The sequence below is a fragment of the Pelophylax lessonae genome (genome assembly GCF_965119305.1).
Source record: "Pelophylax lessonae genome assembly, chromosome: 1".
NCBI lineage: Eukaryota > Metazoa > Chordata > Amphibia > Anura > Ranidae > Pelophylax > Pelophylax lessonae.
The window spans coordinates 699260174-699273075 of record NC_138768.1 but is presented as its reverse complement, the minus strand read 5'-3'; the positions used below and the strand labels follow the sequence as shown (position 1 = coordinate 699273075).

Sequence of the window (12902 nt, the reverse complement as noted above, 5' to 3'; positions counted from 1 at the left end):
CATTGTGTCCAGAGGATTAATAGGCAGCTATGTTAACGCTATGACGCAGTCTTTAGTTATCTACTGTTGATAATGGAATGTATGCATCTAGAGTCCTCATATAGCATCAACTAAATTTTGTACATGTCAGTGAAGCTCACTGAATCCTTTATATTTTGCAGAAATAGGAATTAAAAAATGATAATGAGCTGTTTGGATGGGTCCTAAAGCAAAATTCCATGCATATAAAACAACACACCATATGTTCCAGTTCAATAAATCCTGTAACTGTTCTTGCAGCTTGTACAAAAAATAAATAGATATCTATACTTTATATGACATGATTGGTGTTTGAAGAAGCTCCTCCCATCAGCTGCTAGAAGGAGCTCTGTATAGGGAAGAGACAATCTGCCAGTTCAGTCTAATGTAGAGTACCTTGCTCTGACATTCCTTTGTGACTCCCTAGAACAGCTTCTTTGTGAGCACAGCAGAATGTACTGTACATAGAACCTGAAACCATACTTACAGGAGGGTGAGCAAACGGACGACCCATTCTGGATTCAGCTGCTTCTTTATTATCCATTCAAAGAACACGATGGATCCCAGACCAGCTTAGTATTGCTATACAAAGCAATCTTTCTGTTTTTTTTATTTTTTTTATTTTTTTCAGGCAGAGTTGTTTTGAGTGGATGAAAAGCTTTACAAACCCTGTAGCCAGTAAAGTGTTTTTTTCATGTGTTCAGCATAGAGTTCAGCTTGGTGGTATATTAATTGCTAAATTATTTAACTTTTTTTTTGTTTTATATGCAAACCAAGCTGACCAACAAAATAACTGTAAAATAGTTTGGGCCAAACCATTTTATTAACCACTTCAAAACTAACTTCTGACATTTCTCTCATAAATGTAAATATATGCCTTTTCTTATTAGAAAATTAGTCCCATATATATGTGTATATATATATATATATATATATATTTTTTTTTTTTAAATAGAGGCCCTGTAGAATAATTCCTCGTACACACGCATCGATTATTGGCCGGGAATTTTCGGCCAACGTCCGATCAGTCGATTTTCGGCTTGTTAGTATGATGCTTTCGACAACCGACTCCGACTTTTCGGCCGAAAAAAATCTGGTGTGCAGGCTATAAAATTTTTGTTGGCCGTCAACACAACGGCCGATTTTCCGTCAGTCAGTACAGATTTCGGCAGACAAAAATCTGATGAGCAAGACTGGGCATGCTCAGAGAAGAAAACACATATGGAAAGTAAACCAGCACATGACATCACTTCTGAAGTTGATTTTTGTTGGCCGAGAAAATTTGTGTGCAGTCTAGGCACATTCCAACCAACAAAACACAACTCTGGACAAAAGTCTGACGATCGGTCGGCCGATAATCGTTGCTTGTGTACGAGGCATAAGATGGTTGTTTTTGCAGTTTTTCATGTTGCACAATATTTGCACAGCAGCTTGTCAAATGCAAATTTTCAGGGGAAAAAAAAAATTATTAATTTTATTGCACACAGACGCATGATACAAATGTTTTTGGTAAAATCTAAAAAATAGTGTTACTTTGATTAAATAGATATCTAACGTGTCATGTATTAAAACTGCATACGCCGTAGAGCGGTGACAAACTCAGGTACCTAAAACTCTTCATAGGCATCGCTTTAAAAGCCTTTACAGGTTACAAGTTCAGAGTTACACAGGAGTTCTGGTGCTAGAATTATTACTCTCACTCTGACGTTCACAGTGATACCTCAGATGTGTGGTGCGATCTCTGTTTTTGCATCTGGGAAGTGGCTTTAATTTTTTTTTATTTTATAATATTTTTTATTAAATTTTCTACACTTAAACATCATGCCTTGTGATAGCATGGGCTGTCAAAGATTCTCTTTATGGAGAGATTGTGGGTCTTTTAGAACCCATATCTCTTCTCTGGCATCCAAAGCATCTGATCAAACTGAGATTAATTTAGTTAGGTGTTTTTCAATCGAGTAATGACTTGTAAACAAACAAACTGAAACTGGAAGTGACAAAATCCTTATCACTTTTGGTTTCTGAGTGCCGGGTCACACTTGTGCGATGCGGGAAGGCTGCGAATTCGCAGCCTGTTCCCGCATCGCAAACACACATCTGGCAGTTCACACTGCCATATGCGTTATACTGGGGGTGTCAATGAAATGTTAACGACACCCCCAGTTTGATCGCATATCGCAGTGCGATCTGACAGTTCGCACAGGATCGGATCGCACAAGTGTAAACCACTGTGCGATCCGATCCTGATGCGGCTGAAAAAATGCCTCATGTGCAACTTTTGTGTGGGTGCAGTGCGAATTTAGCCATACAAAGTGCAGCTACAGCCATAATATTGGTAAAACCACCTGAATACAAGGCCGTATATATATATATATACATATATATATACAGTATATATATACAGTATATATAGTCAAAAGTATTGGGACATCTGTCTTTGCACAAACACAAAACTTTAATGGCATCCCAGTCTTAGTCCATAGGGTTCAATATTGAGTTGGCCAACCCTTTGCAGCTATAACAGCTTCAACTCTTCTGGGAAGGCTGTCCACAAAGTTTAGGAGTGTGTCTATAGGAATGTTTGACCTTTCTTCCAGAAGTGCCTTTGTGAGATCAGGCACTGATATTTGACGAGAAGGCCTGGCTCGCAGTCTCTGCTCTAATTCCTCCCAAGAGTGTTCTATCGCGTTGAGGTCAGGACTCTGTGCAGGCTAGTTAGGTTCCTCCACCCCAAAATCACTCATCCATATGGCAATATTGAGGTGGTCTTAATTAGAAAAAAACTGCAGATGCAACTGCCCAAGTACCCTTGACATTGTTGATGTTTGTTTCAACCAATGTCACCATGCACCTTTGAAATAGAATTATAATCTACAATCAAACAAGTATAGTCCCATAAGTGGCCCCTCAATGGGCAAAAAGCAATGGATTGCTGTTGTCATCCAGTACTTTACAGTGTCTAGGCTTTTTCCAGATGTATCTTGAAATTTTGATTCTATTATGCTTGCTATAGCTAATTTATGTAGCTTGCATTGACTGAACAGATTAGGTTGAGGAAGACTGTGAGATTGGACACAGCCGATCAGCAGGTTTCAGCCGACATCATTGGCTGAAATCTGCTGCCAAACCTGTGCTGTGTCCAATCACAGAATGGGTTAGCAGGGGGCATGCACATGTGTGCCCCAAACCCAAAAGAAGGCTGGCCACGTAAATGTGCATGACTGTGCCTGTACCTGCTGCTCATTCACAGTATATTTACTGTGAGCAGTCGACAGGTGGTAATGGTTGCAGGACAAGTCACACAGGGATTTTATTATGTTCAGTGAATCTTTGCTGGTCTGAACTAAGTGGTAGACTTGAGCTGAAATAGGAAGCCCCATAAAAAACACAATCACTTGGTTGCACTAATGGCAAGTTAAGTAAAACGTGCATGTGGATCCGCCAACACATACTGTGTATAACTACCAGAAAATGAATACATTAACACATTTATTAGGTACATCTAAACTGTAATAACCTCAAACAACCAACAATTTTTTAAAATAAGGCCCCTTTCACAAAGGCGGACCGTTCAGATCCGCCTGTCAGTTTTTTTGGTGGATCTGAACGGTCACCCAATGCATCTCTATGGGGCATCCAATGTCAGCGGAGACATGTAATATATATGTTTTTTTTTCAGGGCTTTACTGAAATGCCTTTTACTCTTTGTAAATGAATAAAATATTTTTTAATCATTTATCGTTTCATTCCCGAGATACTGAGCACTATGAAGCCCCATTTCTCTTTTTGGTATTTTTATAGAATTTGAAAAAAGTTAAACTTGGAACGGCAAATTCATTTAATAAAATACGGCAGTTCAAAACAAAGCACAAATAAATAAATAAATAAAGAAATAAACACTCAAGCTTTTTTTTAGCTCTGAAGCCTAAAATTTGGCAGGCGCAGACTGAGGATGCCTGCTATAAAACAAACGGTGGTGTGTAGTTTGGGTGTACTGTGTACTTGTACATCTTTGTTTGAAGGTAAGTCAATAAAAGATGGTTCTTAGCCACTTCAGCCCCGGAAGATTTTACCCCCTTCCTGACCAGACCTCCTTTTTTCATGGTCATGCAATGCTGTACCCAAATGAAGCTTACGTCCTTTTTTTCCCACAAACAGAGCTTTCTTCTGGTGGTATTTGATGACTTCTGGGCTTTTTTTTTTTTGATATTAATAAAAAAAGAGCGAAAATTTTGAGAAAAAATGACATTTTCAACTTTGTCTTTTAAAAAATATCCAATATACTCAATTTATGTCATATATTTTGGCCAAAATGTATTTAGCTACATGTCTTTGACAAAAAAAATTTTAATGAGCGTATTTTTATTGGTTTGCGCAAAAGTTATAGCGTCTACAAACTATGGTGTAAATACTGAAATTTACGCAGCTCTAATTTCTGACTGCCTATCTCATTTTATGAAGTGCTAAAATGGCAGGGCAGTACAACCCCCCCCCCCCCCAAACTACCAATTTTTGGAAAGTAGACATCCTAAGAAATGTCCTGGGAGGCATGTTGAGCTCATTGAATATTTCATTTTTTTTGTTACAGGTGTTTGAAAAATGACTAAAAAAATATATATATTTTTTTTACACAAAGTTGTCATTGAAATTATATATTTCTCACACATGCCATGGGTAAATGTGTAATTGCACCCAAAAATATATTCTGCTGCTTCTTCTGAGTACAGGGATACCACATATGTGAGACTTTTTGGGAGCCTAGCTGTGTACGGGACCCTGAAAACCAATCCCCACCATCAGAATTTCAAAGGGCGTACATTTTTCATTGCATTTTCTCACTACCTATAATGGTTTAGGAGGCCCTGAAATGTCAAGATACCACAAAACCCCCCCCAAATGACCCCATTTTGGAAAGTAGACACCCCAAGCTGTTTGCTGAGAGGCATGGTGAGTCCATGGAATATTTCATATTTTGCCACAAGTTTTGGGAAAATTACAATTTTTTTTTCAACACAAAGTTGTCACTAAAAGATACATTTCTCACACATGACATGGGTATATGTGGAATGACACCCCAAAATTCATTCTGCCGCTTCTCCTGAGTATGGGGATACCCCATGTGTGAGACTTTTTGGGAGCCTAGCTGTGTACGGAACCCCGAAAATCAATCACTATTTGCAGGTTTTCTAATGGCGTCAATTTTTGATTTTACTCCTCACTACCCATTACAGTTTCGGAGGGCCTGAAATTTCATGATAGCACAACCCCCCCCAAATTACCCCATTTTGGAAAGTAAACACCCCAAGCTATTTGCTGAGAGGCATGGTGAGTCCATGGAATATTTTATATTTTACCACAATTTTCGGGAAAATTACATTTTTTATTTTTTTTTTAACACAAAGTTGTCACTAAATGATAAATTGCTCACACATGCCATGGGTATATGTGGAATGACACCCCAAAATACATTCTACTGCTTCCCCTGATTACAGGGATACCACATGTGTGAGACTTTTTGGGAGCCTAGCTGTGTACAGGACCCTGAAAACCAATCAACACTCTCAGGTTTTCTAATGGCGTAAATTGTGCATTTCACCTCTGCACTACCTGTCACAGTTTCGGAGGCCCTAAAATTCCAAGATAGCACAAACCCCCCAAATGACCCAATTTTAGAAAGTAGACACCCCAAGCTATTTGCTGAGAGGCATGGTGAGTCCATGGAATATTTTGCCACGAGTTCCGGGAAATATATATATATATATTTTTTTTTTTTTTTTACACAAAGTTGCATTAATTTAACGGACAATTGCGCAGTCGTGCGGCGCTATACCCAAATGGAATTTACGTCCTTTTTTCCACAAATAGAGATTTCTTTTGGTGGTATTTGATGACCTGTGCGATTTTCATTTTTTGCGTTATAAACAAAAAAAGAGCGACAATTTTGAAAAAAAAATAAAAATATTTTTAACTTTCTGCTATATAACATTCCCAAAGAAAAAACAATATAAAAATCAAATTTTTAACATTTTAGACCAATTTGTTTTCTGCTACTTATTTTTGGTAAAAAAACCAGCAATAAGCGTATTTTGATTGGTTTGCGCAAAAGTTATCGTGTCTATTAACTACGGGAAAGATTAATGTAGTTTTTTATTTATTTATTTTTTTTACTAGTAATGGTGGCGATCTGCAATTTTTTGGGGGACTGCGACATTGCGGCGGACAGATTGGACCCCTAACTAACATTGCTGACACTTTTGGGGTACCAGGGACATTACTACAGTAATCAGTGCTTAAAATATGCACTGTTACCGTAATAATGACACTGGCAGGGAAGGGGTAAACAGTATAGGTGATCAAGGGGTTAAATGTGACCCTAGGGGAGTGATTCTAACTGGGGGGGCGTGGCTTCTGAGATGACCACAGAAACATGTGATCCTCTAGAGCAGGATCACATGAGCTCTGCGATCATCCCAGGGAGAAGGACGGTCAGCTGTGTTTACAACAGCCGATCGTCCTCTCTCAGCGGGGAACGATCGCAGGTGTCAGGCGGCAATCGGAGCTGCCTGACACACGTGCCGGCCTCCCCGCTGACGATCGGTGGCGGGAGCGCACCACCGGTGGCACACACTCCCCCCCCCGCTCCTCTCAGACGAGCGACATAGGTCTACATCGTTCTGCCTGCCCGAGCCACCCTGCAGAAAATAGGCGGCGGGTGGTCACAAAGTGGTTAATTATTCTTATGAAATGTATAATATCTGGAGCCCTTCATCTAAAAAGGTGCCTTCCAGTTTCTGAAAAACCCCCCACACCCCCAAAACCACTGATCCAGGGTTGTGGGGAAGAGCCCCTTCACACCAGATCAATAGGGTCTTGCATGGATTTTTATAGAGATCATGTGGCTTTTTTTTTTTTTTGCATTTGATTCCCTCCTAAAATCTGTAAAAGATCTAAATGGTTTGATATTGATTTTATAGTGGATATTGCGTGGGACCCCAAATATCCATACAAGATCAGAAGGGTCTGGCCTGGATTTCGAAGGGGAGGCACACTTTTTTTTACAGCAATAGCAACAAACAAAAAAAAAAAAACATTGCCAAAAAGTTAGTTTTCCTATCCAGATTCTTTTTTGTAAAAAATGGTAAATGGACCCACACAAAATACATACCATACCCACCTCCTTTTTGATGAGGGTCTGGTATGTACTTTGGAAAGTCTCCATTCCTATTTTTTTACAAAATAAAAGACACTTACAGTACAAGAAAATGTAAATGACCAGCAATTTAAATAGTATTTTTCCTTTTTTTGTGAATCCTTTTGCTGAAGTACTTTATATACATCCTAGACACAGGGCACTTTTCTGACAAGTTTAGGGAATCCCCAAAGCAGCTTTTTAAAACAATAGCTCATTTTTAATACTTCACTTCAAGCAATATTAAATGCACCTCTCCTCGCAAAACGATATCATATAAACGTTTTTTATTGCATTTGAATCCCAAGGAAAAGTCAAGCCCCCATGCCATTTTTTGCTAATCCCTTGCATTTAAAATGAGCATAATTGATTTTACAGATTCAGCATCTATTGACTTCAATGTGGTTCAAATTTTGCATTCAAACTGGTGATATGTTCACTGAACTTCCCTTAAACTGAACAGGTATGTTAGGCCCATCTGATAAACTTGATAGGCAGTCTAATGGGCAACAGAAGGAAGGCTTAGAGTTGTCAGCCCCCAAGAGGAAGTGCTTTTACTGACAGGATCTCCAGATATAAAGCTTTGCAATGAATTCACAAAAATCTATTTTCTTAAGAAAATTGTATACAGTGAGGCAGGCACTTAAAAAAATGATTAATTATATTAAGTATGCATTACTTGTCAAGCCCCCCCCCCCCCCATATCTCTTTACTGCTTTCCTTCATTTAGCAGGTCAAAATGTACATCTGTGTGCCATGATACTTACTAAGTAAAGGTGGTAACCAGTTGACATTGACTTCGCAATGAGAGTCGAGAAAAGTTAACACTTCTCCTTTAGCAACAGATGCTCCCAGCAGTCGAGTACGGATTAGTCCCTCTCGTTTCTTAGTGCGTATAATTCTCACTTTTGAATAGTATGACATATATTCCTCCAATTTTTCCTTGAGATGTTCTATAGAAAGGGAAGACAGTAAACACCAGTTGGTTAAAACTATTAATTTTACAACAAAAAACAATTCATTTCAATCTATTATTTACAGATATGTCATTGCATGTGGAATATCTTTACATTAATGTAAGTATCTGTACAGCCTCCATCTGTGAGGTTATTGTTTTTTTTCACTGATTGCAACAGCTGGAACAGGATACATTAAAAATGTGTAATGCTTTATAGAATTAGGATTCTTTAAAGAACAATCTGGGACATGGTTGGATAAATGATTTGAAATACAGTAAGTGCGTCACAGACTTATTCATTCCTCTTGGACTAGCCTGGACTAATAGGACTATAGTTATAGTTGTGGATATTAAGGGGTAGGTGTTTAGTAACTTAGCACATTTGAATCCTACAGTATTCATTTATTCTGCAAAATCGATTTGCCAAGCTGTATGAGGATCCCTGGTAACCAGAAACGTTCAATCTTCACATATATTCTTAATTGGATTGAGGTCTTGACTTTGATATTAAGGTTCTTAGTTTTAAAGTGCCACAGTGGCCAGGATATACACATTCAAATACTTTGTAGTTTTATATTTTGTGAAGAGACCTCCAACCTTCTAATATCTATTGCAAAAACAAAACAGGTGCCCTGGAAAGAGAGAGAGAGAATAGTGGTGTGACCCCAACCGATTGACCTTCATGCCTTTTTTGTTAATTTTGCTTGCAGCTCACCCTATTGGGATTTCACCCTATATTTAATCAAGGCAAGACATTCAACTTTGAAAAATTGGCCTTTTGCTAAAGGTTGTAGTGCCTTTGATCCCCTATACAATTCTTAAAATATTTACTGGCAAAAACAACTGACATTTATTGATAAATCTGAAAAATAATAGAATGAATGAACTGCTAAGTACATCCAGCAGTTGTCAACCTAATTACAACTTCGCTGTCTATTATTTCTAGTGCTTCAAAAATAATACAGTAGTATTGTATGACATGTACACAATGCTGTCACTAAAATGATGGATATCTGCTTGATAATAAATATTTTTGAAGTTACCAGTAAGCCATTATTATATGCAGTACTTAACATGGAAATGAGACATGGTTCCTACAACTACATTGCTGCTCTTTTTAATAATCTAAACATTTGATAAAAATAATGAAAAATGCACAGCCACCCATAGCAACCAACCAGACTTTAAGGTCAGATACTGTAAGTATATTTTCTGATAAGTAACAATAAATTAATGGACTTTGCATGTTATGGTGTATTTGTTATTTTGCAAACAGTTCAGAAAGGAACTTTATGCCCTAAGATTTACAGTGGGTACGGAAAGTATTCAGACCCCCTTAAATTTTTCACTCTTTGTTATATTGCAGCCATTTGCTAAAATCATTTAGGTTCAATCTTCTTCCTCATGAATGTACACATAGCACCCCATACTGACAGAAAAACACAGAATTGTTGACATTGTTGCAGATTTATTAAAAAAGAAAAAATGAAATATCACATGGTCCTAAGTATTCAGACCCTTTGCTCAGTATTTAGTAGAAGCCCCCTTTTGATCTAATACAGCCAGGAGTCTTTTTGGGAAAGATGCAACAAGTCTTTTACACCTGGATTTGGGGATCCTCTGCCATTCCTCCTTGCAGATCCTCTCCAGTTCTGTCAGGTTGGATGGTAAACGTTGGTGGACAGCCATTTTTAGGTCTCTCCAGAGATGCTCAATTGGGTTTAAGTCAGGGCTCTGGCTGGGCCATTCAAGAACAGTTAAGGAGTTGTTGTGAAGCCACTCCTTCGTTATTTTAGCTGTGTGCTTAGGGTCATTGTCTTGTTGGAAGGTAAACCTTCGGCCCAGTCTGAGGTCCAGAGCACTCTGGAGAAGGTTTTTGTCCAGGATATCCCTGTACTTGGCCGCATTCATCTTTCCCTCGATTGCAACCAGTCGTCCTGTCCCTGCAGCTGAAATACACCCCCACAGCATGATGCTGCCACCACCATGCTTCACTGTTGGGACTGTATTGGACAGGTGATGAGCAGTGCCTGGTTTTCTCCACACATGCCGCTTAGAATTAAGGGAAAAAAGTTCTATTTTGGTCTCATCAGACCAGAGAATCTTATTTCTCACCATCTTGGAGTCCTTCAGGTGTTTTTTAGCAAACTCCATGCGGGCTTTCATGTGTCTTACATTGAGGAGAGGCTTCCGTCGGGCCACTCTGCCATAAAGCCCCGACTGGTGAAGGGCTGCAGTGATGGTTGACTTTCTACAACTTTCTCCCATCTCCTGACTGCATCTCTGGAGCTCAGCCACAGTGATCTTTGGGTTCTTCTTTACCTCTCTCACCAAGGCTCTTCTCCTCCGACAGCTCAGTTTGGCCGGACGGCCAGCTCTAGGAAGGGTTCTGGTCGTCCCAAACGTCTTCCATTTGAGGATTATGGAGGCCACTGTGCTCTTAGGAACCTTAAGTGCAGCAGAAATCTTTTTGTAACCTTGGCCAGATCTGTGCCTTGCCACAATTCTGTCTCTGAGCTCTTCAGGCAGTTCCTTTGACCGCATGATTCTCATTTGCTCTGACATGCATTGTGATCTGGAAGGTCTTATATAGACAGGTGTGTGGCTTTCCTAATCAAGTCCAATCAGTATAATCAAACACAGCTGGACTCAAATGAAGGTGTAGAACCATCTCAAGGATGATCAGAAGAAATGGAAAGCACCTGAGTTAAATATATGAGTGTCACAGCAAAGGGTCTGAATACTTAGGACCATGTGATATTTCAGTTTTTATTTTTTAATAAATCTGCAACAATGTCAACAATTCTGTGTTTTTCTGTCAGTATGGGGTGCTGTGTGTACATTCATGAGGAAGAAGAATGAACTTAAATGATTTTAGCAAATGGCTGCAATATAACAAAGAGTGAAAAATTTAAGGGGGTCTGAATACTTTCCGTACCCACTGTACAACAAATCTCATAACTTTTCTGTGTTGGCCTGTAATAGGATTCAATAGCTACTACAAAAATGTATCTTTTTCCATGGCAAGACAGAGGCGGATCCAGAGTCTAGTCTCGGGAGGGGCACTACCAAAAAATAGGGTGTTGCTTACAGAACTGTTTTTAACGTATCATACAGTCCTAACCTTGTTTAAAACAGTGACATGTTTAAAATGATGCCACTTCCTCTCACCTCTATCAGGAGATAGGGAAGAATAGTGAGACCTGCCAACCACAGTAATGAAAATGTTAAGGCCAGCCGCGAAAGTGGCAGTGGTCTTACCCCTTTTTCAACTTCACAGGAGATCTCTATGATTTCCCCGCAGGTCTCCTGATGCACTACAGTATAGCGCACCTCTCCATTTGGGACTCCTTCCCTTCTCCACATACTGCGGCAAAACTAAGGGGGAAGGCTGCTACAGTGCACCTCTCCATTTGGGACTCATGCCCCTACAGCAGGGGTGCCTAACCTTTTGAGGAGAGAGGGACATTTTAACACCTTGGTACCCAGGTGCAGGCCACCATGAGTGGAGTGGGCAGATGACAGGTCCTTGTTCACTCAGCATATGCAGAGCAGACACAGACAAAGCCCGCTCTACTCTATGGGCCGCCCAGATAGAAGGGGACAGATCCCCTTCAGTTTTTTTAGGAGGATCAGATTGGAGATAGGTGGGTGTAAACGGACACAAGTCTGTTTACATCTGCCACTTTATAGAGGTGCATGGATGGTCCAATTGGGTCCACCTGAAAAATGAACAGGCGGACACGATTAGACCAATTGTGTGAAAGGGGCCAAAGGCTGCTTTCACACAGATGCACTGCCGTTTACCTGCACCTCAACTGACTTCAATTTTCCCTTCCTCAGGATTCCTGCAGGTATCACTGGCTGTTGCTGTCCCCCAGGTGGATATGGCTGGTGGCTGCTGCTGGCTGTCCTACAGGGCTGGTACCGCTAGTGAGTACTGCTGGCTTGCACTGCTGGTGGATACTGCTGATGGGTTCTGCTGGCTTAGACTGCTGGTGGGTACTGCTAGCTGGTGATGGTGGGTACTGCTGGCTGGTAATGCTGGTCGGTACTGCCAGTGGGTTCCACTGGCTGGTACTGCTGGTGGGTACTGCTGGATGGTGCTGGTGGGTACTGCTGGCTGGTACTGCTGGCAGGTACTGCTGGTGGGTAATGCTGGCTGGTACTGCTGGTGGGTTCTGCTGGCTGGTACTGCTTGTGAGTACTGCTGGCTGGTGCTGGTGGGTACTGCTGGCTGGTACTGCTGGTGGGTTCTGCTGGCCGGTACTGCTGTTTGGTGTTGGCGGGTACTGCTGGCTGGTACTGCTGGTGGGTTCTGCTGGCTGGTAGGGCTGGTGGGTACTGATAGCTGGTACTGTTTGTGGATATTGCTGGCCAGTACTGCCAGTGGGTTCCACTGGCTTGTACTGCTGGTGGGTACTGCTGGCTGGTGCTGGTGGGTACTGCTGGCTGGTGCTGCTGGTGGGTACTTCTGGCTGGTAATGCTGGCTGGTACTGCTGGTGGGTTCTGCTGGCTGGTACTTCTGGTGGGTACTGCTGGCTGGTGCTGGTGGGTACTGTTGGCTGGTACTGCAGGTGGGTTCTGCTAGCTGGTACTGCTAGTGGGTACTGCTGGCTGGTGTTGCTGGTGGGTACTCCTGGCTGGTGCTGTTAGGTACTGCTGGTGGGTACTGCTGGCTGGTGGGTAATGCTGGCGGGTACTGCTGGCAGGCACTGTTGGTGGGTATTGCTGGC

General features: G+C 41.0%; 1 protein-coding gene across 1 annotated transcript in view; it reads right to left on the bottom strand.

Annotated features, from left to right (window-relative positions):
* Positions 1-12902, bottom strand: part of GALNTL6 (polypeptide N-acetylgalactosaminyltransferase like 6) — a 1801337-nt gene that overhangs the window by 470369 nt on the left and 1318066 nt on the right. The window contains exon 5 of the mRNA XM_082264335.1: positions 7975-8160. Coding sequence (XP_082120461.1) covers positions 7975-8160 — 186 coding nt within the window. The remainder of the gene's footprint in view (positions 1-7974; positions 8161-12902) is intronic.